Raw genomic sequence first — 23,558 nt, forward strand, 5'->3', positions numbered from 1 at the left:
ATTCTAAACCTTCAGAAGACACCTGCAGGGTGATGCCACTTTTTATCACCTTTTACCCCCTAGAGTCCTCCCCTTGTTAAGACAGGGAGGCTAATAAATCAATGGGGGACACTAGGTCACAGTCAGATGTTGCTCCAGGGGCCCAACTGAGGGTTTGGAGTTGGTGAACCCAGCACTCCCCAAATGCCTTCACCAAGAAACCCTAATCGGAGTAGGAAATAAACTCCTACTCTGGGACTGGAGCCTAGGAAAGACACAGCAAGAGTTGTAAGTTTTTGATGTTCCCTATTTTATCTTTAAAAAAAAAAAAAGATGAATGAAAGGCCTGCATTCCAGGCCACCACACCCAGAATGGAGCCCAGGCCTTCTTGAGCCTTGCTGTGGCTTCTCCGGGGCTCATCTCTCTAGGGAGTGGCCAGTTTTGCATCCCGTCTTCAATCTGGCCATGTTTATTTTAACAGCAATTGACATCATTTTCTTTGCAGTCCATGCATCCAGCAGATGCCCTGGGAGGACTCTGTGTGACCTGGGGACTGGCCCGGGGCTGCACTCATGGACTCTGTGTGACCTGGGGGCTGGCCCGGGGCTGCACTGACTCTGTGTGACCTGGGGGCTAGCCCGGGGCTGCACTGATGTGGTGTTGGCCAGTGTGCACCAGGGCAGCTGTTAACATGCTGAATAGCACTCTGGTTACCATGGATCCAGACCAGTGCTCTTATTACACCATAAGGACCAATCTGAGAATACACCAGTCTCCTTTCATGGATGGGGTAAGGGAAATTTTTACCTTCTCATTTGGTTGGGGTTCCAAGGCTAGCTCATCCCAGGCTCACCCCTTTGGCCCAGACCTGCAATTCAGGAGGCTGCTGCAGGGAATGGAGCAGGGCTGTGGCAGGGACAGCAAGCTCAGTGCCTCAGACAGCATGGCAGGGAGCAAAATAAATGAAACTGCACAGATTAATGAGGGGAGCAGCAGGGCCTGTGGCAAAGGGGAGAGCACACGTCCCAGACAGACCTTCACATGGAAACCCTTAAAAACAAACAAACAAAACAAGCCTGTAATCCCAGCGCTTTGGGAGGCCGAGGTGGGAGGATCACTTAAGACCGGGAATTCGAGACCAGCCTGGCCAACATGGCGAAACCCTGTCTCTACTAAAAATACAAAAAATAGCTGGGCGTGGTATCGTGCACCTGTAGTCCCAGCTACCTGGGAGGCTGAGGCAGAAGAATGGCTTAAACCCAAAAGGCGGAGGTTGTGGTGAGCCGAGATGGTGCCACTGCACTCCAGCCTGGGCAACTCCGTCTCAGAACAAAACAACAAAACAACAACAACAAGCAAAAAGTGCCCCTGTGCCTATGAGGCCAAACAGTTTGCAACTCCCGGCCTGGAGTTAGAGCTGCAAGCACCCTACGTTACGTTACATCATGTGAGATTCTACTATCAAAATAATTACCATTAATTAAAAACATACTATGTGCCAAACTGTCCACATTATCTAGTTTAACCAGCTTGACAAATGTCAGTGGGGAAGATAATATATTCCATTTTAAGATGAGGAAACTAAATATTAACAAGTTGAACAACTGGTCCAAAGTCACAGAGTAGGCGGCTCATCAGGCCCATCTTCCAAGCAGCGGGGAGAGAAAGTCCACTTGAGGCCCTGGCTAGGAGTGGCTCCAGCTCAGGTGATGGGCTGGATACCCGATTGAGGCCTCGGCTCTGGGACAGGCGTCACTGCTGGCTGCTGTGAGACCCGGGGGCTCTGGGCTGCCGTCCTTACCGCTCCCTGCCTCTGGGACTCTGCTCCCAGGCGTAGCACCACCTGTCTGTCCAGCCACTGCCTCCCTCCCCAGCTGGGGGAAGGCGCCTCAAGCGGTGTCTGTGGAGGGAGCCTGGTGAGGAGCTGCCCACGGTTTGAGCCACTCACCACTCTCCTTAGCACCTCTTCGCCTGCCATCTTGAACCAATTTGGGGGCCTGACAGCTGGGAAGGCTTAGAATCCTGATCAATCCTGCACCTTCTCCCTCAGCCATGCTGACCTCGTGCTTCTCAAGTCCTCACTGCCCATCACATTACCGTGGATCTGCTCAGGATGGGCCTGGCAGATAAGCTCCCAGGGGTTGGGCGGGGGGTCTCCCGCGCAGGATAGAGCTGGTCCCTACTGGAGGGAGCGTCCTGCAATTGGACAATGGAAATTTGGTGTCTCCCTCTGCAGCCCATCCCTCACCCTCTCCCCTCTGTTCTGGACTCTGTGAATCCTCCCTTAGTCCCCTGCCCTTGCCCTTGCCCCTGCCCCAGGGCCAGGTCCCTGCCTGTCCAGTCTCCACACCAAGGACGGACACAGGGTGGGTGACCGAGTGTGTGAACTAGAGATGCCGACCATGTCAGTGAACAGCAGATGGGAATGAAGGAACCACGGGATTGCGAGGGGCAGCGGAAGTGGGGATGCCACGGGGCCTGATGGGCTCTCCCCAAAACGCACCACTTCAGGCTGTAAAGCTGTGTCATCAATCATCAGCCATGAGCGCGTAACCTCTGGCCCTAACATCTGTTCCCCTCTCAGCCATCTGCCCTGCGGCCTGCAGAAGAACCCAGCAGGCCAGATCCTGGGGCATCTAGGACCCTGGGCCTCACCTGGCTGGTTCTGCCCTCCCCGCTGCATTGGAAGCAGCTCGAGGACGGGTGCTCAGTATAGAAGAGAAGTAGCACTAGCAGCAGGGAGGTGCGGGCTCTGGTTAAGAGAACAGCCTGCACAGATGGTCTGGGTTCCAATCCTGCCTCTGCCCCTGCTGGCTGTGGCTTGCGTGTGCCTTCTGAGGCCGATGTGAGGACGATGGCAGTGATGTCCACGCACAGTCCCTGGAGCAGCGCCTGGCACAGTCAATATGTGCTGGCTGTGCATGATTGTAAGATGGATGAGTATATAGTCATTCTTCTTGCTCACCATGAACTACAATAATAGTAAGACGCTCAGTCACATAGGGTTTATATAAGTGACCGCATCCATGATCACATTTGTTCTCATAGCAAATGAGATCCCTCAGTGCCTGGGAGCGAAACTGAGGCTCAAAGCAGGAAGACACCACTTAATGTCACAGAGCAAGGGCAGCAGCTTCAGCAGGAGTGGCTCCTCCAACCTGTGATGATGGGGCCTCAGTTGACCCTGTTTCTCCTCAGTATCGTGGGTTCACATCCTACTGCACAGCGTAGTTGGGGATTGAATGAGAGGGTATTTGTGAAGTCAGAGGCCCAAGCAGGTGCTCGAGAGATGGCAACTGCTGGCCCTGTCCCTTCTCGCTGGGACAAGCCTGAGGCTGGCATCTGGGAGAACAAGCTTGCAGCCTGGACTGGCTGCTGACTTCTCTGGATGACTTTAGGTGACTCCTTCTCCTGCCCAGGCCTGAGTCTTCCCAAGGTGAAACTGATGGGGTAGGCACAAGACCTTTGCACTGGGGGCAGCACTGCTCCTCTGCGGCAGCTTTCTTTCTGGCTGAATCGGGAAGCAGCTTCCGAGGCCTTCTCAACACGGAGCTCCAAGTGGTCACTGTCATGACCGTTTATTAGGAGCTGGCACTTGAGATACCTTCGTCCCTGGGTTGGATCAGCGCCCCGGTCCCTTCCAGCCCTGTCATTTTAGCAATTCTGACCCTGTGAGAAGCAGCCACGCAGAGGGGTCCTCTAGCTAGACGTGAGGAGGGTATAGACCCTCCCCCAGGCACCCATCCGCCTGTGTCCTCACCCTCGTGGACCTGCCTGAGCACAGACCCCTGGAAAGGGGGACCCATGAGAAAGGCTAAAAGGCTTTTCTTCCTGAGGCTGTTTGGCAAGTGCTTTGATATATTTTTAAATCTGTTGCTACTTCAACATTGAGGGGAAAGAATAAAAAATTAGAAAATAAAAAATGTTTAAAATGGTTGGAGTAATTCAAGAAATCCCAGCGGGTGGGCAGAGCTTTCTGCTCTGATATTGTGGTTTCTTTAGGGGAGTCGGGGGTAGAGCACAAGTACTGTCAGATGGAATCCAAAGGCCATGCTGCCCTTATCTGGGCTGGATGCCCAAGCCTCAAAGCCAGGAATTCCTGCTGTGGCCTGAGACCTGCCCCACAGCTGCTGGGAGGGAGAGACAGGCCACCTCAGCTGGACCCGTCTGGTTGGAGGGGCCTGCAGAGTCCCAGGGGTCCGGGGTCCCCATCTCTGGGCCACAGAGTTTAGCGATGAGTTGGAAGTGATTTGGGCTAAGTTCCTATCCTCTCAGAGCCTCAGTTTTCTCCTCTGGAGCAGGAGTCAAGGCCAGGGGCAGAATGGGCTCTTCTTGAAGACGGTTCCTCCCTGCAGATGATCCTGGCAGCATGGACCATCAGCAAGGGCACCAGAGCCTCTCTTGAGGATGCTCGGGGCAGCGCCGTGGGTTCCCCCAGCCCGGCTCTGCACATGTCCCCATCCTGGGTGCTGGTGACCCCAGAATGAGGCAGACCATGGGCCTCCCTTGAGGAACTCACAGTCTGGTGGGGGAGACAGATGGGCAGATGGGAAGCAGAGTGACAGCTCAGAGTGCTCAGCACTGGGGCAGAGCGAAGCCCACAGGAAGACTTCCTGGAGGAGGGGGCAAGGAGGTGGGTCCTGAAGGAAGGGCAGGAGCTACCTTCATGAAGGGTGGGAGAAGAGGGCTGGCTGGGTGTAGACAGTGCCCAGAGGTGGTGGGAGCAGGAGCAGAGAGTGTTCAGGGAACTGCATCCAACACGCCGAGGAGGAGGCAAGAGGCTGCCAGGAGGACCCAGGCCCCACACCCCTTGAAGGCCAGGCTGAGAGGGGTGAGGGCTTCATGCTCTGAGCAATGGGGAACCACAGAAGAATGGGAAGGAACGTCCGCCTAGTTAGAGGAGCCGCAGGGAGAAGATGGATTGGAAGTAGGGAGCCAGAGGCAGAGGCAGCCGAGTCCAGATGAGTGAGTGCCTACAACAAGTCAAGCCCATGTGGGCGGCCCACTGAGCATCACTTGTCCTTGACTGTGGGCAGAGAAAGGCCCCTCCTGGGCTATGCCCCTGGCCCCGCCTCCCCGCACACGTACCTGGGAGCAGCTCCTGGCCCAGGCCACAGCCACCCTTGCCGTCGCTGGCAGCCAGCTGTGTGGACGCGTGGAGCTGCTGCAGGGCCAGACACTCGGTCAGGACGTCGGCCTCCGCGTCAGGGCCTGCGTGCAGCTGGGGAGCAAGCAGAGGGAAAGGAGGTGTTAGTGTGAGACCCCTGCCCACCAGCAACCCTCCCGTTAGGGGACAGGGCAGAAAGGACTGCAGCCCCAGGGCAAGACCCTTCCCTTCACTGTGCCTCAGTTCCCCATCTGTGAAATGGGCTGACTGTGTCCATCGTGAAGATGGTGTTAGTCCAGGTCCTTTGAGAAGCAGATGCCACGATGGGATTCAACATGCAAGGATTTAAATGGGAGATGTGCCATCTGTGAACTGGACGGGCTGGGAGAGCCCAGGGACTGAGAGAGGGAGGCAGGGAGAAGGGGTCAGGCGAGAGCCTCCAGGACAGGGACTCAGGGAGTCCTCAGCAGTCAAGGTCTGCTGGATGTCAGGGAGTCCAGCGCCTCTTAGGAAGGCTCTGCCTCAGTGTCCCTGCTAGGCCTGCCACACTCAGTCATTGCTGGGAGCAGCCTGTGGCAGGTTGGGCCTCAACACATACACAGAATGGTGGCAAAGTGCAGCAGTGGGGCCTCCCATGGGTAGCTGAGGTCTACAGGTGCATTCTGTGCAGCCACGCCGGTGAACGGACACGGTAGGAGTAAAGCGCAATAGATGTGCAGTCAGCCTCCCCCAACCCCGCCCCAGCTCTTCCTTCCTTCCTTCTTAGTACAAGGTTCAGTGGAAATAGTTCAGGGCTAGGGATGAAGAGCTGGGCTCGGATCCCATCCCACCTCTTCTTACTCCCTGTGTAATGCTGGACAAATAGCACAACCTCTTTGGGTCTTGCCTACCCAGCCTGTAATAAGCAGCAACAGTCACGCCTCACCCCAGGCCATAAGCAGTAATGAGGCGATGGCTGGGGGCATGCTTTGGAAGTGCTGTGGTAGGGCTGGCTGAGCTCCAGCTGGCCGAGCCCCATCTGGTCACCCCGTCATGGGCACGATGGATCCGTATATGGACTTGAGGTCCCTTGGCTAAGGGCAAGCCTAGGCTGGAGTGCACCCAGTAACCCAAGCAAATCTTTGGCCAACAACCCTTGGCTGTTCCCAGATAGTCACCTCAGAACATCTTCCAGAGCCAGAATGGGAACAGGGTGAGGCCTTCAGGACACTGGGCGATGACTGGGGCAGGCACCTGGATGGGAAGGGCGCTTCTCTCAGAGAAATCTGAAAGCTTGGCTCATCCAAATGCTCATCTTCTCCAGGACAAAACAGACCCAGAGAAGGTGAGAGCCCTGCCCCACATCACACAGCAGCTGAGAGCTTTTCTGCCCTCCCAGGCCAGCAGGGCCAGGCCCAGGCTTGGAGAAGGCGTGCCCAGCCTCGAGATGGGCTCTCGGCTTCCTGACCCAGCAGCTGTTTTCCATGTAAATTAAGTTTCTGGCAAAAGAGAGCCAAGGCATGTTCTTGTAGACCGCAATGTCGATCGGATTAGGAGCAGCAGGAGAGGAGAATTAAGGAAGAAAAGCATTTCTAATTCTCTCTGAAACGCAGCAGGGCTGCCAAGGACTTGTCATAATACCCAGAAAGATACATCATCCCTGATGGCTCTTAATGGATGCTTATTGTTGGAAAGTTTGCAGATCTGTGGCCCCAAGTCCCCAGGGGCTCAGTGCGAGCCAAGCATGGGGCCTGGGAAAGCCAGGACAGGATTGTGGTCTGCCTGGGACAGAAGCCTCCCGGGCGTGGCGCTCCAGCCTACTGGAGCCTGGGCCATTCCCTGTCCCCACTCAGGCCCTCAACCTGAGAGCAGTGAACGGAGCTCAGGCCCTGGAAGCAGACAGGTCTGGGATGGATCCTGGCTCTGGCACTTCTGGGGTGCATGATGCTGGGCTGGTTTGTTAACTTTCTGAGCCTTAGTTTCTCCATCTCTAAAATGAGTGTTTCATGACTCTAGTCCCCACATTTTGGGAGGCCAAAGTGGGAGGATTGCTTGAAGTCAGGAGTTTGAAACCAGTCTGGACAACAAAGTGAAACCTCTGTCTCTACAAAAAAATACTAAAAAAAAAAAAAAAAAAAAAAAGCCAGGAGCAGTGGAGCATGCCTCTAGTCCCAGCTACTCAGGAGGCTGAGGTAGGAGGATCACTCGAGCCCAGGAATTGGAGGCTGCCATGAGCCATGATCATGCCACTGTACTCCAGCCTGGATGACAGAGTGAGACTTTGTTTCTAAAAATGAAATAAAATGGGAATTAAAAACAGTGCCCACACCTACGGTTGTGCTTTCTTTCTTTCTTTTTCTTTTTTTTGAGACAGTCTTGCTCTGTCGCTCAGGCTGTTGTGCAGTCCAGCTCCTGGGCTCAAGTGATCCTCCCACCTCACCCTCCTGAGTGGCTGGGGAGCTAGGGTTATAGTGAGGGCTAAATGAGATACAGGATATGAAGCCCCAGGAACAGTGCCTGAGGTGCAGAGGCACCTGGGCTAAAGCACATCCCCTCCTTCCTCAGGGAACCTGGAGGTGATGTTTCACCAGAAAGTTCATGGCGCAGGCTTTGACCACATCCCTCTCTGCTCCACAGCTTCCAATGCTCCCCACTGCCTGCAGGCTGGAGACCAACTTCCCAAGCCTGGCTGTCCCCTCCCATCCTCTTTCCCACTGAGGCCGCTTGCTCCCAGCACCCCATCGCTGTCTCCCTATCCCAGGGCCTGAGGCAGCTGCTTCCTCCAGCCTGCAGGCCTCTGTTCTGTTTCATTCCCGGCTGTGTCCACAGTTCACAGAACAATGCTTGCAACACAGTAGGTGCTCTGTAAATCTGCTTGAACCAATAAATGTGATCTTCCCACTCTGTCCTCCTCTGTCATGCTAGTGTCCCCAAGTTGGCCCCTGGTGTTTCTTTCACCCCCACACCCTCCCTGGCACTTAAGAACCTTCATACCCTGGCCCCAGAATTCCATAGGAGTGCAGGTGTGAGTTAACCCCGCCAGGTGGGCTCTGCCCCCAGCTGCAGTCCTGTCCCTCCTGCCATGGCCCAGTCCCTCAGGAACTCACACACGGCTTGTCCAAAACAGCATCCCCAACCCATTTTCTACATGGCCCTCAGGGTCACCTCTCGAGATGCCATGTCCCTGCTCTGCTTAACAGCCCTCAATGGCGCCCACTGTGCCCTGGACATAGCCCGGCCCACACCACCTCTCCTCACTGTGCTGCTCAGCCCTGGGAGAGGAGTGCCCACTGGTCCCGCACACAGCAGGCGTCAGGCTTCAGCCCTTGCTCAGTGCCAGTCACTCTGGGGAGCGTTCTTCTGAATTCACCAGCCAAACACTTAGTCCTTCCTCAAGACCAGTGAACACATACACCAATTTCTGTTGTGAACTTTTAAATTTGTGCCAGGTACAGTTCTAAACCCTCAGCATAAACCATCATTTACTCTTGACCACAGCTGTCTAAAGCAAGTCCTTTGTTGTCCCCTCTGATGGCTGAGGAACCTGAAGCCCAAAGGCACATGCCTGGGTACACAGCCAGCGGAGGCGAGCCCGGCGGGCCCACTCCATGCTCGCACCCCTAAACACTGCACCCACGCCTGATGCCACTTCCTCCATGGACCTTCCTGCTCCCACCCAGAGGAGCTAAGGCCCCCTCATCTGTGCCCTGGCTTTTCTCTGCACAACTCTCTCACCATCTTAATGACATGAGGTGGAATCATCTCTTTGTGTCTGCCCTCGCCTGCCAGGCCACTGAAAGTGGGGCTGTGCTTTTACATTTCTGCATCTTCTGTGCCCGGCACAAGGCAGGACATCATGTGTTTACCACACAAGCTGTCGGGGGTGCACAGACGCATGGGGCGAGGAGCTGGTGGGCAGTCTGTGGGTGGTAAAGGGCCAGCTGTGGGTCAGCAGAGACACTCAGGGCAGGTGGGAAGTGGACGGACAGACGGACGGACGAATGGATGGACAAACAGTGGCATACAAGGCGAATGGGTGGGCAGATGCACGTGTCGAGGGTGGGCACCTGGCCTGATGCGGTGCAGGCAGCTGCGAGGCGGGAGGGGCCAGATGAGGAGGGCTGGCTTACCTTCTTACGCACCTGCTGCTCTTTGGCGGAATGGGCCTTGACATGCTTGCGGAGGGAGCTGGGGTCTGTGTAGCGCTTGGAGCAGCCAGGGATCTGACAGGCGTACGGCTTCTGTAACATGGGCGGCACGGGTGGGGTGAGTGAGGCCCATCCCTACAGGCCACGGGCCTTTGTGTGACCTGCTGTGGGGAGGTGACCAGGCGAGGGGCTGGCTGCAGGCCAAGAGTGCTCTGCCTCAGCCAGCCCGGCCCAGCTATGGGGAAGGTGCCTGGCCTGGGAGCGAAGCAGGGGGTTTGTGTCTTCATTGCACCACCATCCTGGGACCTCAGGTCAGTTGCCTCTCCTCTCGGAGTCCCACTCATCTTCTCTGAAAAATGGGGCCATCTGAGGTCTAAGGGTTCTTCCAGGTCGGACCCTGGCTCTGAGCCAAGTCCACTCTTTGGACCCCCACAGCTGCAAGTAAGCTTCAAACAGACAGGGAGTGCAGTGGGATGGCTGCTCTGCAGATGGGGAGGAGGAGCGGGGAAGGGGGCACCCACACAGGGCCAGGCTAGGGGGCACTGGCCGCACCTTGCAGGTAGGTGCAGAGGCACCGGACTGCTCTCGGGGCCAAAGAAACCCAGGTCCTCCTGCCAACAGCTGTGAGAGGCTGGAAGCACGGCTGGATCTCAGAGACCATAGGGCTGGGGAGTCTGGTGAGACTGGGCAGGTGGGGGGCTGGGGGGGCTGGGGCACTGGGGAGGTGGGGAGGCTGGGGAGGTGGGGAGGCTGGGGGGCTGGGGAGGCTGGGGAGTCTGGGAAGGCTGGGGGGCTGGCCAGGCTGGGGGCTGTGCCCTGCGCATGGGGAGTAGACAAGTCTCTTCCCCTCAGGCCCCCATGGCTCACCCAGAATATAAGAAGTGGACCCCAAATCCATCCCCACTGCCCCTCCTGAATTCCTGCCCCGGCCCCACCCTGCCTCCAGGCCTCGGGCTCCCCACACACTCACAGCCAGAGGGGAAGGGCTTTCTCACAGACCCGCTCTTGCCTTTGAAACCCCTTGGTGGCTCCCTGGTGCTCTACAGGCCATCTCCTGGCACTATAGGCCCTACACCTCCCACCGTGGGCACCTCCTCAGCTCTCCCACAGCCACATCACCTCCTCTCCAAGCCCTCCTCGCATCTTCCACCCCCTTCCCAGGCCAGAGTGTCCCCCTAAGCGCTGTCCAACCTCTGTGCTGGGCTTGCTCAGGGTCCCTCTTCTCAGCCAGGGAGGGACCTCTCTGACTCATCCCAGGTCTGAGTGACCCGGGGCAGGGGACGCATGGCTCTAATTGAATCCTGATCTCTCCCAGGGCTTCCACAGGACCCTGCTTGAGGATTCGGGCTGCTGCTGGGGCTTGAAGCTCACAAGGCTTCCCTTTGTGGACATGTCTAGTGCTTCTGTTCTCTCAGAAGCTTCTGCCCTGCTGGTACTGCAGGGGATAGGAGAAGGATTGGAGAAAATGACACCTCTCAGAGTGAGTACCAGGGACTGCCATGTCCTGCCAGACACACCCACGTGGAACTGCCCCCAGAACCTCAAGGCAGCTTTGCCCCTGCTGGACTGAGGAGAGGCTGGGCCAACCTCGGACCCAGGGAGAGGTACCCATGGCCCTGGGACCTCATGAAGGGGAGGAAGCAGAAAGAGATGACCATACCTTGGTGCTGCCACGGAGAGTTGCCAGATTAAAGAAACGGAGGAGAGCAAAAAGAGAGAGACAGCAGTGAGAAGCTTGCTGGGGTTGGCCTGGGAGGGAGAGCGGAGGCCTGCTGCGGACGGCCCCTGCTGCCCCCAGCCTGCCCCACCCCAGAGGTAGGCTCCCTCTCTCACACACCATACACACACACACACACACACACACACACACACACACCCCACCACCACCACCACACACCACATACACACCATGCCATACACACCCACGCACCACACACACGTGCGTCCACACGTGCCCGGGCACACACACGGCCCTGCCCTGTCCCTGAGCCGGCCCCAGGACTGTCCCTTGGGGATGCTGATACAAATCCACTCGCTTTCGTCTAAAAGCAAACAAGCCGGCTCTGTGTCTGCAGGCGCATTCGCCTGGAAACGGGCGGCAAGGCCCATCTCTGTGTTTGTTTTTCCAGGGCCTGACGTGTGTAGAACATTCTTCAGACCCGCGAGCCCTCAGGAAACCCTGTGGCCGTCCCCAGCCAGCAGCCAAGCCCCGCCTGGAATCGCCATGTGGGCTGCAGCGCTGGGCGGCCTCCCTCTGTCTGTAATGAGGACGCTCCGTGTCTGCTCCGTGTCTGCCATGCGGAGCCCCTGCCCGTCTGCACTTAAAGGCCAGCTCTGCTGGGAGCGCTCCCCTGTGCAGGCCCGGTGCTGAGCACCCGCCATCCACCATCTCCCTGAGCCCACACCCACCCAAGACACTCCTCCTGCTTTGCAGAAGAAGAAACTGAGGCCTATATTTTGCCCAAGATCCCACAGCTGGGAGAGGAAGGGAGCGTGTGCAGGCCTCTGTTAGAATGCCTCCTCTGCTCGGTGGCCTCGAATGGTCCAGTGAAATGGGCAGGGGAAAGAGAATCATCCCGATGGGGAAGCTGAGGCCCCGTGCAGGACAGCGGCTTATTTGAATCTGCTCAGGGGATCTGTGCAGTCAGGACTCGAGCCCCATACTGAGAGCCTGGGACACGGCAGGATGTGGTCAGCACCCAGTCAGTAAGAGGACAGACAGGGGAAGGCTGCCCAGTCTATGTGTGGGGCCTCACACCTGCTGCCTCAGCTGACCTCCCTCTCTCTCTGAAGCAGGGATTTTACCTCTCAGGAAGCCCAGGGAGGCCAGGGGCTTTCCTCAGACCTCCAGGACCCGGAGGCAGGGCCACGATCACAACCCTGGTCTGGTCCTCTCTGTCTGTTCTGAGAAACTTTCCCGCCCATGGAGAGAATCCCACATTCTACAATGCCAGAGGGGAGCTGGGGACATAGCTGGTCCCCTCTGGAAAGCAAGGCCCTGCCCTGCAAGGGGCCTGACCCAAGGGGCCTCTAGGGGCGGGTGCTGGGGTAGCAAACTAGCAACACAGAGCTGCCTGCGGTGTTTATGTGGGGGGCTAGATCCAAGTGGGGTGCTGGGCTTGGTGTCTGCACTTCCCAGGCCTCCCTGGGACCTCTTGGGGAGACGAAGGCCTGAGATAAGCCTGCGGGCTCACTCTGGGCCTGGCCTGACCGAGGCCTTGGGGCTCTGTTCACACACCAAGTGGGGGCCAGAGGCCTGTTGCTTTGGGGCTGGGTCCAGGAAATGCAGTAAGGAGGGAGGGAGGAAGGAGGAGGGACAGGGAAGGTGGCCCGAGAGGCATGGGAGGGTGGGGAAACGGTGCAGGGAGGCCTGGCACTGTCAGCGCTAGCTTGTAGCCTCTGGGAGATATAACTGGGGGTGCTGGGGTACAGAGTGTGCCTCTCAGGGCCTGAGCCAGGGTGCCACGGGCCCCTTGGGCTGAAAAGGTGACAAAGGCAGGGAGATTTGCTAGTGCCGCTCCTCACTTCATGTCCGCGGCACAGCCTGTGACAATGAAGCTGAGAAGGGGAGGAGAGCTGGGTTCAGGTTGGGGACGGGGCCCTTCCTTGCCACCCTTACCCCTCTGCTCTGCTGCATCCCCCAAGATGGCTTCCACATCAGCTTTTCCAGCAGAGAGCACTGGACTCGGCGTGGCGCAGCCGGGTTTGCATCCCAGCTCTGCCACACACTTGCTGTGGACAGGGCAGAGGGCTCAGTCTCTCTGAGTCTCAATTTATGAAACGGGGATAATGGGCCCCATCTTGGCTGATCACCAGGATGAAACTGGGGGCAGTATGTGTGAGACTGTGGGGCCGGATGTGCAGAGTGTCCCCTGCAGGGCCTGGCCTGCCCCCAGGAATATTGCTTCCCTGCTGTTTTCTGTGCACTGAATCTTCTGGGTCTCGGTTTTCCCGGCTCTAAGGTACATGGCTGGCATCAGAGGCCTGCAAGTGCCCTTTCAGCTCTGACCTCTGCTGTCTCATGGCCTCCAACTTACTCTGGAGGGGTCAGCTGCCCTCCTAGGCCCGTTTCCTCCTCATCTGTGAACTGGATGGGCTGAGGGGCATCTACCCAAATCCCCCAGCCCCTGACCCACAGAGTTCCCCAAACACCTGCAGGAAGCATAGAGAAGCCAGCCTGGGGCCTGGACATGGCTCTGCCGCAGACCCCAGTCTCCTGCGGCACATGGGGGCTGGGATCCTCCTGGGGCACGTGCTCCTCACCCAGGGTCTAGTGTAAGGCCCTGGTCTGAGTCAGCTCTGCCACCATCCAGCTGTGCGATGGTGAGCAGACACTGGCCTCAGGTGTCCCGCTTCCCTAATCTGTCAAATGGCTTAGTGACTGCCCCTGCCTAGAGCGCGGGGTCCGTACGAGATCCTGCGGGTGAAGTTTTAGGAAGCACTCTATTAACGACACACGGAGGGCTGCCTGGGCAGACACTGGAATAAAGCTGCCGTTATCTACGCCTGGCGCAAACAAGGGAAGGGAGGTGGGAAGGGAGCCAGTATCTGGAGGCCTGGGTCACCCGCAGGAGCCTGGAGTCTTAGGCACTGCCCACCTCTGCTGCTCGCCTGCAGGGCTCAAGGGACAAAGGACTGCCCTGGAGAGTCTCTGACCTATGTCTACGGAGGGGATGGGAAGAGCAGGGAGCAATCTGCTCTGGGCGTGGCTGACAGGTTCCAGGCAGGGGACACAGGAAGGTGAGTGTGCTCCCTCCATGAGGCTGTGCACGGCTCTGGTTCCCAGGCTGGTACCCATAGGCCAAAGCAGTGCTTCTTAACTGGGGCAGGTTTGCCTCCCCTCAACCCTGGGGACATTTGGCATCAGAGAGTTTTGGTTGTTGCGACTGGGAGTGGGAACATCGCCTCCTCTCTAGTGAAGAGAGGCCAGGGATAACTGCTAAACATTGTAGAATGCAGAGGACGCCATCCGACCCACTGCCCTGCCAAGCATCATCCTGCCCCGAACATCAGCGGCGCTAAAGGGTAAGGCAGGGAGGCAGGGTCTCTGCACTGAATGAGTGGCAAGTGCGCAGCCGTCCTCCACCCCGCCCTGGGCCTCTGCCTGCCGGGCCTACCGTGTCTAGGTGGGTGCGCTGGTGCTTGGCGCGGTCGCTGGAGTTGCTGAAGGCCTTCTGGCAGCCCGGGTGCTGGCACAGGTACGGCTTCTCGCCTGTGTGGCTCCTCAGGTGTATCTTGAGGTTCTCCAGCCGTGAGAAGGCCTTGCTGCAGCCTTCAAACTGCAGGAGAGGCTGGTGAGGGGAACTCCCAGCCCGCTGGACACCCCACCCCTGCATGGAAACTAACCCCCTAGGTCTGCCGGGCCCTAGCACCCCTGCCCCTCCCATCCTGCCTGAGCCTCTGGAAGCTCCGGATCAGCCGCCTGTGAAGTGCTCAGGACCCAGGCCTTATCTGGAAACACCTGGTGAGTCCGGAAAAACAGCACCCCGACTTAGAAATGGGGCACGAGGGCTGGAGAAGAAAGTGGCCTTTCCAGTTCTGGACCTGAAAGGCTCCCCTCTCCAGGGCCATCTGGAAACGATGCACTGCCCTGACCACAGCACATCATGGAATCAGGACTCTGAGGGCAGGCACGTGTCCCAGCACAGAGAGCTGAAATATGGACGGACCCACAGCCTGGATCTGAATCGGGCTCTGTTCCAGAGAGGCTTTGGGCAGTACTCTGGACCCCTCTGTGCCTTGTTTCCTTGTTTTCAAGCTTGAGACTATGTGGCCACTACTCAAGGCTGACATGAGGGCCCCAGGGGGTAGGACACTGAATGTGGCAGGGTTTGTCAGTCTGGAGCACAGAGTCGATGCTAACTGCTGTCAGAACAAGAGCCACATTTGTAAACTGAAGGGCCCTTCATAGATCCTGTGGCTCTGTGATCATATACTGCCCTCCACACCTCTCTTTAGGCCCAGCCCATGCCCTAGATCAACATGGGGAGTTGGCCAGAAAATTTCCAGCCTTTGTTCGTTCAAGTCACTCTTTCACAGCCACCCACCAACCTCCCTCAGCCTTCAAAGTCAGCTCAAATGCTGCCCAGCGGAGGCAGCAGCCTCTGGTCCTTCCGTGTGATGAGCTGCTCCTTCTGGCTTCTCCCCATCTGTCCCTGTCCCAGACAGGCTGATGTTCTGGCCACGTGCTTGCATGGGTGGGAGAGGGGACCAGCGCTGATGGGCGCCTGCTACATCCAGGTGTGGTGCTGGGTGTTGGACACACAATAGCTGTGAAGTATATGGCATTAATGTCCCCATCTCAGAGATGGAGGCTTCATGTGGTCAAGTGACCTGCCCAAGGTCATAGGGCTGTGACATGGCAATGACAGGGCTTAGGCCAAGTCTGATGCCAAAGGCCAAGTGGTTCTGCTATGCCTGCTGCCTTCCTAGGGCAGGTGACTCTTGAGGAGGAAGGGACCAGAGGAGGCTGGCCCCTCTCATGAGCCATGGATTTCCTCCAGGGCTGAACAGCCAACCATGAGCACCTAACCCAGATTAGGGCCCATGGGAGCCCGCCCCTTGGAACCAGGGGCCAGCATGGGCTCCCAGCAGCAGGTGGCCCAGGATGAGCTGGGAGCAGCCATGTTACCCGAGGACTGGTGCTCCCAAAGCCTGCTCCCAAAGCCTCCTTTCTCTGGGGCTCATCTGCGGGGAGTAGGGGAGGAGCTGGTTGGGTGCCTGGGTGTGGGCTCATTTCAGACCCTGTGGTCCACCTGGCTGATTTTCATGGCCTTGGCTCAAGGCTGTTCAGCACATCGAGTAATTTCTGGTGTGAGGCTGTTCACTGGGACAGACTGGCTCCAGTCTACGGTGAGTACCAAAATGCAGACAGAACTCAGACACGGGTCCTGCCCTCTGGGTGTATAGAGCCCATGCGGGAGACGCACACATACACACCATCATAAAGCGACGCGGTTGAGCTGTCATGGAGGGAAACACAGGGGCTGTGGCCACGCAGAGGAGATGCCTAAGCCAGCCAGGGGGCCGCGAGATGCTTCCACAGGCTTGCTGACTGTAGCGAGCTTAGATAGACATGCAGCAGTGTGGAGACACAGGCAGGCAGTTACCCCAACACTGATGCATTCGCCTCATTCAGTCTCTGGCCCGGCCTGGGCCCTGAACTGCGACCAACAGATCCAAAGAAGATAGTGGGGTGACTCACACTGAAGGTCAAGGAAGGGCAGGCTGGGAGGCACCAAAGCATGAAAAGGGTACAGATTCCCTGTGAAGACCCCTGAGCGGTTGATGTGGGGTTCATCATGCTGCGGGTGGGCTGGGCTCTACTGGCAAGGAGTCTGCAGGGAGCTCAGAGGCCAAATAGCGGGAACTCAAATGCCAGGCCAGTGAGCCTGGACTCCACCTTGGGGACAGTGGAGACCCTTCTCCTAAAGAAGGGAAAGGACAAGGTCAGATATGTGCTCTAGGAAGACCCCTCTGGCTGAGGTGACAAGTGGGGACTGGGGAAGGAGAAAGGAAGACGGCAATTGTAGCAGTTCTAGATGAGGGTCACCAAGGCCCCATCCAGGGCAGAGGTGGCAGATGGAGCACAGGCCAGGGGACAGCTGCTCAGACAGACATGAAAGACACAAGTGACACAAGAGACAATGATGGTCCTGGGACAGCTTCCTCCACGCCTGTCCCCTGGAAGCCCAGCCACAACTCAGGGCCATGCTCTGCTGGGGTGAGTCCAAGGCGAGCCGTCCACAGCTGGGTTTTAGAGGCTGTTCTGCTTCCTACTTCCAGATGTTGTGCCTTTTCCATGCATCCAAACCAGAAGGGAATCCTGTTTGGGCAGTAAATAGGCCGCAAGCCACCTCCCTTGCTCCCCTGCAATGGCCTTGTGCCAAGCTCATCCCAACGTGAGATGGGGGAGCCCGGGCTAGAGACCGGGCTTCCTCTCGGCATCCAGCTCGTGCCTTTGTTCCTCTCTGGCCCATGCAGGGTGGGGAGGTATCTGCAGCAGAGGGCAATAACCCTCCGGGCTGCATCATTTTCCCGACTGGGGGAGAGTGCTGGATCAGTACATCATCTTCTCCCCAAGGTCTGTGTATTCCTGCCTTGGCTAACCCTCCACTCAGCACAGTTGCTCCTACCCCCAGCCTCTGTTCGGACTGTCCCCCTCCTGGGACTCCTTCCCTTCCAACTCTCTGACAATCTAATGCATACGTTTTTCAAACACAGGATCTGCCGCTTGGTGTTCATGGTTTTCCAACATGGACCCAACTGCCTCTCCCATGCAGACGCTCCACACGTGATCTGCAGGAGTGAGACTGTGTCTGAAGAGTCCTGAATTCTGTCAGGAATTTCCACACCCTCAGGCCTTTGCTTCAGCCATTCCCTAGGCCTGGAATGTCTTTCCTTTATTTGCTCATTTAGCAAACATCTACTCCTGTTGCTTAAGCACTCCCTCTGAGACGCCTTCCTCAACCTTCCCCACTCCCTTCTCTGTGACACCCGTGAGCTTGTGGGGTAGGTTTTCCCTGCACAGCCATGGCCTTCTCCCCATGCCCCCAGGCTGAGAGTTTGAGAGTTCCTTGAAGGCAGCGCTGGCATCTCAATCATGGGGCAAAGGGTGGGATAGAAGCATGATATGGGGGTTGCTGGGCATGTGGTCCACGCACCCCTGTGAGTACACCCTCTCACCCCAGTGTGCAGGAAGGTACTTCGATATGTGCATGTGCACTGATGCCCGTGCTGTGCCCATGTATGTTGGCCCAGCCTTGTCCTACTTCCCGCCCCCTGGAACTCTCCAGAGCTGAGCCGCAGGCTGGGGTATAATAAGCAGCTGCCCCGGATGCCCCGATGGGAGTGGCCCATCCCTCCAGGTGGAAACAGAGATAGCAGCAGATGAAGGGGCACTACCCCGTCAGGACTGGTCTGGGATGAGGATGCTGTAGGCACCCCTGGCAGAGCCAGAGTCATGCCCCACGAGGACCAGCATCCCAGACACGCCAGGGGCCTTGAGGGCTTATGGGCTCTGCCTGCAGCTGCCTGCCAAGGTCCCTGTGGTCCTTCCTAGTCAACAACTGCACAGATGGGGACAACACAGGCACAGAGAGAGGGATGGGAGCGATCATCAGTTCAGTCCCTATTGTGTGCTTGGTTCTGCTGGGCCTGGTGCTGTCACAAATGTGGCATCTTATCTTCTCCACCACCCAGTAAGCAAATATTACTATCCTCACTGACAGATGGGGAGCTGACGCTCAGGGTGCAGCCAACACAGGGGTTACACACACGGACCCTGGTGTAGACCCAGCCCAGGGGGCACTCTTTGGGTCCCAGGAGCAGCCTCCAATGAGTGTAAGGTAGCCTTTGGGGTGGGCGTGGCTTGAAGGGGCCCCATCCACCGGCTGTGTAGGGCTGAGGGAACTGCAGGGAGGGAACCACTGGGTTGTGGGGGCACAGGTGCTGCAGAATGGATGCATGGAGCTTGTTAGAGTAGAAATGCAGCCATCCAGGACGTCCCTGGCTTCGGACCTTGGTTTCTCAGGGGGAGGGAGAACTTACCTTAAAGTAATGGTACCATGACCGAGGGCATCGTAATGATTCCATGGGGCCTGCACCACAGGGAGTGCCACTGGGGCAGGGCCTTCCTGACACCCTAGTCGCTTCAGTCTCTACAGTACATATGTCCTGGACAGACACCTGCTTCCTGCTGCCAGTGTCCAAGGGTACACTGGACCCCCATTGCAAGGGCTGAGTGCCTCTTTGTGGGGGGTCAGGGAGGGGCATTGTTCCCCCTGTGCCAGGGGCACTGAACCTGAGCTATGCCACAGGCAGAACTGCCATCTCTCCTAAGAAAAAAAGTGCCTGCAACACGAGGTAAGCCCTGTGGCCTGAAAGCCACCTGCGCACCCCATCCTTCCACTCCCACCTTACCACCCACCCACCCCAACCCTGCTACTGTGCACCCCCCATCCTTCCACTCGCACACTTCTGGGAGTCACTCACTCATCCTCTCCTCTTTGAGCACACAGGTTCTTATCCTCCTGTCTCGCTCAGCTGCCCCTCTGTGTGCCTGGCAGTGTGCTGGGAGCTGAGACCCAAGGGCATCAAAGACCCACAGCTCCAAACACACTGGAATGTGTTCAGAGCCCTAGGAAGGGGCTGACCCGGGGGCTTCTGGCTGGCAGAGGCTGGGGAGCTACAAAGGCCTTCACAGAGGAGCTCAGCCCTGATGCCCAGGCAGGGGCTAGAAACACAGAGCCAGGAAAAGCATTCCAGGGAGAGGGCAAAGCATGAACAACAAAAGCAGGGAAGCTGGAAGAGGTAGGGTATGTTCTGGAAACAGTTAAGAATCTGTTGAGCAGAGAAGGAAGGGGAGCAGGGAGAGGAGAGGTGAAAGAAGAAATGGGAGTTTTGGGGGCTCCCTTCATTCAAACACATGGGGTAGTGGTTCCTTCTGGAGCAGGCAAGTTTGGGGATTTTTGATCCCAAAGACTTCACAGAAGCCACCCCATGCAATGACTGATGCGACACAGGCTCTTCACTTGAGGGACTCTGGTGCGACTTCTACTGGCTGGACCACCCCAGGTCATGCAGGACTGATGTCCTGGGTCTGAGCTGTCACTGCTTCTTCCATCTACCTTTACTAAGCACCCACCGTGAGTCCAGGAACTGGGCTGGACTAGTGCCAGAGGGTGCAACATGGGCGCCTAGGCCTCAAGCACATATGGCCCTGAGTTGCCGGCACAGGGCCAGCCCACCTTGGGGCCTCTCCATCCCTCATGGTGGGTGGCTGGGTGGGTGTGGGGCCCCTGACCTCCCACCTTCTACCTGGATGCTTGAGCTAGGAACATGTTCCCTCCCCTCCCAACCCATTTCCATGATCTATCTGGAAAGAAGACTTAAGCCCATAGCTCTGTGTCCCTCCCTGCTCAAACCCTGCATGGCTCCCCAGTGCCTTGACATGTACAGATCCTCACCCTGGCATTCTGGCCAGCATGGTCTGGTGGCTTGGTGCTGGCTTGGTGGCATCTGTACCCTCCAACCCCCATACCCACACCACTGCATTTTAGCTTCAGATCAGCCTGGGTGCAAAGCTGGCCTCCACGTTTCCCGACCCAATGAATCAGGGTGAGCTCATTTCACATCAGAGACCAGATACCTCAGACATAAGAAGGGGCACACTGTGGGGGCTCTGTGAAGCACTGTGTGCAGAGGCATCAGCGCTCTGACACCGTCTGTCCACGCAGAGAATGTTATGTGCACCTTTTGTTGAGGGCGGATTTGAAACACCCTGGCTCAAATAACCAAATACACAACAGACTGATCTGGCCAGAAGGAAAGGCTCCCATACCATGGGAACGGAGAAGGTGATACTGAGGGCAGGGGGTACCCAGGATGGGGAAAAGGAAAAGCAGGCATGTCTAACAATCTTGAAAAATGTGAGGATAGGTGGTTAGGTTTTTCTTATTTACCCCAAAATACACAAACAGTAAAATATATTTGAAGATGAAGTTGGGGTGAATTCAGAATGATAGAAGTGACTGGGTAACACCCTCTCTGACACCTACCGTGGGCCAGGTGCTGTGTGTGTTTCATTTAATGCAGACAACGTGCCCTGCCGGGGAAGCTACTTCCCAACCCACTCTGCAGAAGAAGAAACTCAGGCTCAGAAGGTGGATGTCACTGGCTCCAGGTCACACAGCCAGTCAGTGACAGAGCAGGAATCTGCCCTCGGGTCTGGCTGACGGGTCTGTATGTGTCCTTAACCATCTGGCCACTGCCTCAGGGACTCCTACCTAAAGCACCAGAAACACAAGCTCTGTCTCGGGAGCTGTTACTGTCATTTCAAACCAGGCGTCACAGGTTCCATTCCCGCGGCAAAGCCAGGCCCGGGCCCAGCCCCAGAGCTGACGCTGGGAAGAGAGGATGCCCACAGTGGATGCCTCCATGCAGAAAGGAAAACCAGGTGGCACAGTGGAGAAGAAAGTACCAGCTGATCCACAGAACAGCCTTGAAAGGCCCAATTCCCACATGTGGGGCGTGTTACAACAGAAGATTAAAAAAACGGGGAAAATACCCCGGGAACCATGAAGCCCCAGACCATCTGGAGTTTTATAGTGACAGGCAGGGGAAAATCAGAACCTAATTGAAAAATGTCCACTGCAATCCATTACCGCTGCGTGCAGCTCATAGAGCAGAGGGCAGGAGATGAGAGACAGAGGGGAGCCATCCCAGCAGCCAGGGAGGGGGTGGCATCCTCGCCTCTGGGCCAAGCCCAGGGACCCCTCAAGCTGTGGCTGGGGGATGGGGAGGGCTGAAGCCCAGGATCTGCTGGGCACCGGCTCAGACGTTCGAATCGCAGGGTGGGTCCACCTTCCTCAGCAAGCCGCACTCAGAGCCTTTTATGCATCTGTGGACGGGCTAAGAGCATGCAGGGGAGCCCCAGTGCAGTGCCTGGCATGCCGCTGGCACTGGGTGATGGCATTTCTCTCCCTCTGGCCCTGGGGAAGAACCAAGGGCCCTGTTTCACATGTGAGTTGGTGACACCGTGCCGCAAACCAAAGTGCTGCAAACCAAGTCACGCAGACAGAGGTTTGTGCTGGGCTGCACCACCGGGAGCCTGAACCTGGGCTAGTCACATCTCATTTCTGTCCTCGTTTTTCTCTTCTCTAAAATGGGGCCACCACAAACGGCTGGCAAATGAAGGAATACGCCCAGCGTAGGAACTGGCACGTAGTTGGTGTCTAATGAATGTCAAGTTTCCTGCCTGTGGCTGGCATGGCCCAAAAAGGAGGCAGGGTTCAGTTTCTCATGCTCTAACTAAGAATCTGGACACAGAGAGTGAAGAGGAGGTTTGGGGGAACAGGGCATGGCACGGGGGCAGGGGAGGAAATGCCTTCAGTTTTAGCATTTGCCAGTGACTTGCTTCTAAATAAACACATCTCTGGTTTAAGGGTAAAATATATTGGGTTACAAAAGTCTGGCAGGCCATTCAGGGATCAACTTCTCATTTTTGTACAAACTTTTAAGTTACTTTACAACAATGATGTGGATGTGGGAAATGCGGTGCCAGCTCCTTCTCCAAGATGTCAACTAATCCTGTGTTTGGCCAGCTCTAAAGGCCAGCGATCTGGGCACTGAGGGCCACTCCTCACTCCTGCACTCTGGGAGGGGCCGCTGGCTGGCCTGAGGTTACTGTCCTGTGCTCCCCTGTGGGGCTCCCCCAGGGTCTCCTCAGAGTTTGGGGCTTTGCCAGTCCTCTGGGGGGAGGTTGAGTCAAGAAGGGAAAGGACAGACGGGAGGAGGTTCCTGGGGGTGAGGCTGGAGAGCACTGGCCCAGGCTCTTTGATCTGGACCATGAGGCCCTCAAGGGTCTGGTCTTTGGGGATGCGGTGCCACCTACACACATGAATGGAAAGTGGGGGCATGTGCGGAGAAATGACCAGAACAGCAGCTATCACACTGACCACGTGCCCAGGACTGGGCCAAGCTCTCCCTAAACACCATCTCACTAATCCTGCAACCCCTATTGTTACAGAGCTAGAAACTGAGTTTGGGTGAAGTGCCAGAGTCCCAGTGCTCACTCATGGGATGGAGCCTGGGTTCACCTCCAGTGCGGAGGTCTGTGCCCTGGGCACACTCTGGTCGCAGGTAGCCATGACCAAGCACTACCATGAGAGGCGAGACCATTTGCTCACTGGGCCTTCATAAGCACCTAGAGGAGCTGGAGGCCAGGGAGGGCTGGGGGCACACAGTAAGGCAAGGGAGAATGGGACAGAGGGACCATACACCTCCTTCTGGGAGCCTGTCCTTGGGAGGAGGATCTCAAGGCTGAGGGGGTGGGGGCTGCAGACACCCTGACCCTTCCTCACAGGAACACACTGACAGCTCTGGGCTGGGCTCTTCTCCAGCAAAAGACCCTGTCTGGGCAAGAAATGGGTTCCTGTTCCCAGCAGTGCAGTTGAGAGGGCTCCTGGAAATGTGGCTGGCCAGTGAGGATCAAGAGGGCCACCCTTCCAGGGCATGTGGAACCCCCAAAAGTAGGAGATGCAGGGGAAGCTGAGTCAGCTTTTCTTGGGGCCCAAGTGGACAGGTGGGATCCAGGGGCTCTCCCAGTGCTGAGCTGTGGTTAGACATTGCCTGGAATGAGGAAAGAGGCTCTGCCAGGGGCCAGGGCTCTGCAGAGAGCACACAGCGTAGAATGACTGACACACGTACACCAAGCCACCAGCCACAGGCCCAGAAATGCGGATACTCACTCACTCTGATGTGAACACCTCTCCTTCCAACCAAGCCACACGTCAGAGACAGAGCCCCAGGACACCAACACACACACACTGATTCACACACACAC

General features: G+C 57.1%; 2 protein-coding genes across 2 annotated transcripts in view; one reads left to right on the plus strand and one right to left on the minus strand.

Moving 5' to 3' along the window:
- Positions 1 to 23,558, plus strand: part of MRPL37 (mitochondrial ribosomal protein L37) — a 911,410-nt gene that overhangs the window by 202,593 nt on the left and 685,259 nt on the right. The window lies entirely within an intron of this gene.
- Positions 1 to 23,558, minus strand: part of GLIS1 (GLIS family zinc finger 1) — a 235,612-nt gene that overhangs the window by 9,286 nt on the left and 202,768 nt on the right. Inside the window, exons 4-6 of the mRNA XM_050802872.1 lie at positions 14,332 to 14,493; positions 9,197 to 9,307; positions 5,069 to 5,201 (exon numbers count right to left, since the gene is read on the minus strand). Of these exons, the coding sequence (XP_050658829.1) occupies positions 5,069 to 5,201; positions 9,197 to 9,307; positions 14,332 to 14,493 (406 nt within the window). The remainder of the gene's footprint in view (positions 1 to 5,068; positions 5,202 to 9,196; positions 9,308 to 14,331; positions 14,494 to 23,558) is intronic.

Source organism: Macaca thibetana, chromosome 1 (assembly GCF_024542745.1).
Source record: "Macaca thibetana thibetana isolate TM-01 chromosome 1, ASM2454274v1, whole genome shotgun sequence".
In the NCBI taxonomy this organism is placed as follows: Eukaryota; Metazoa; Chordata; class Mammalia; order Primates; family Cercopithecidae; genus Macaca; species Macaca thibetana.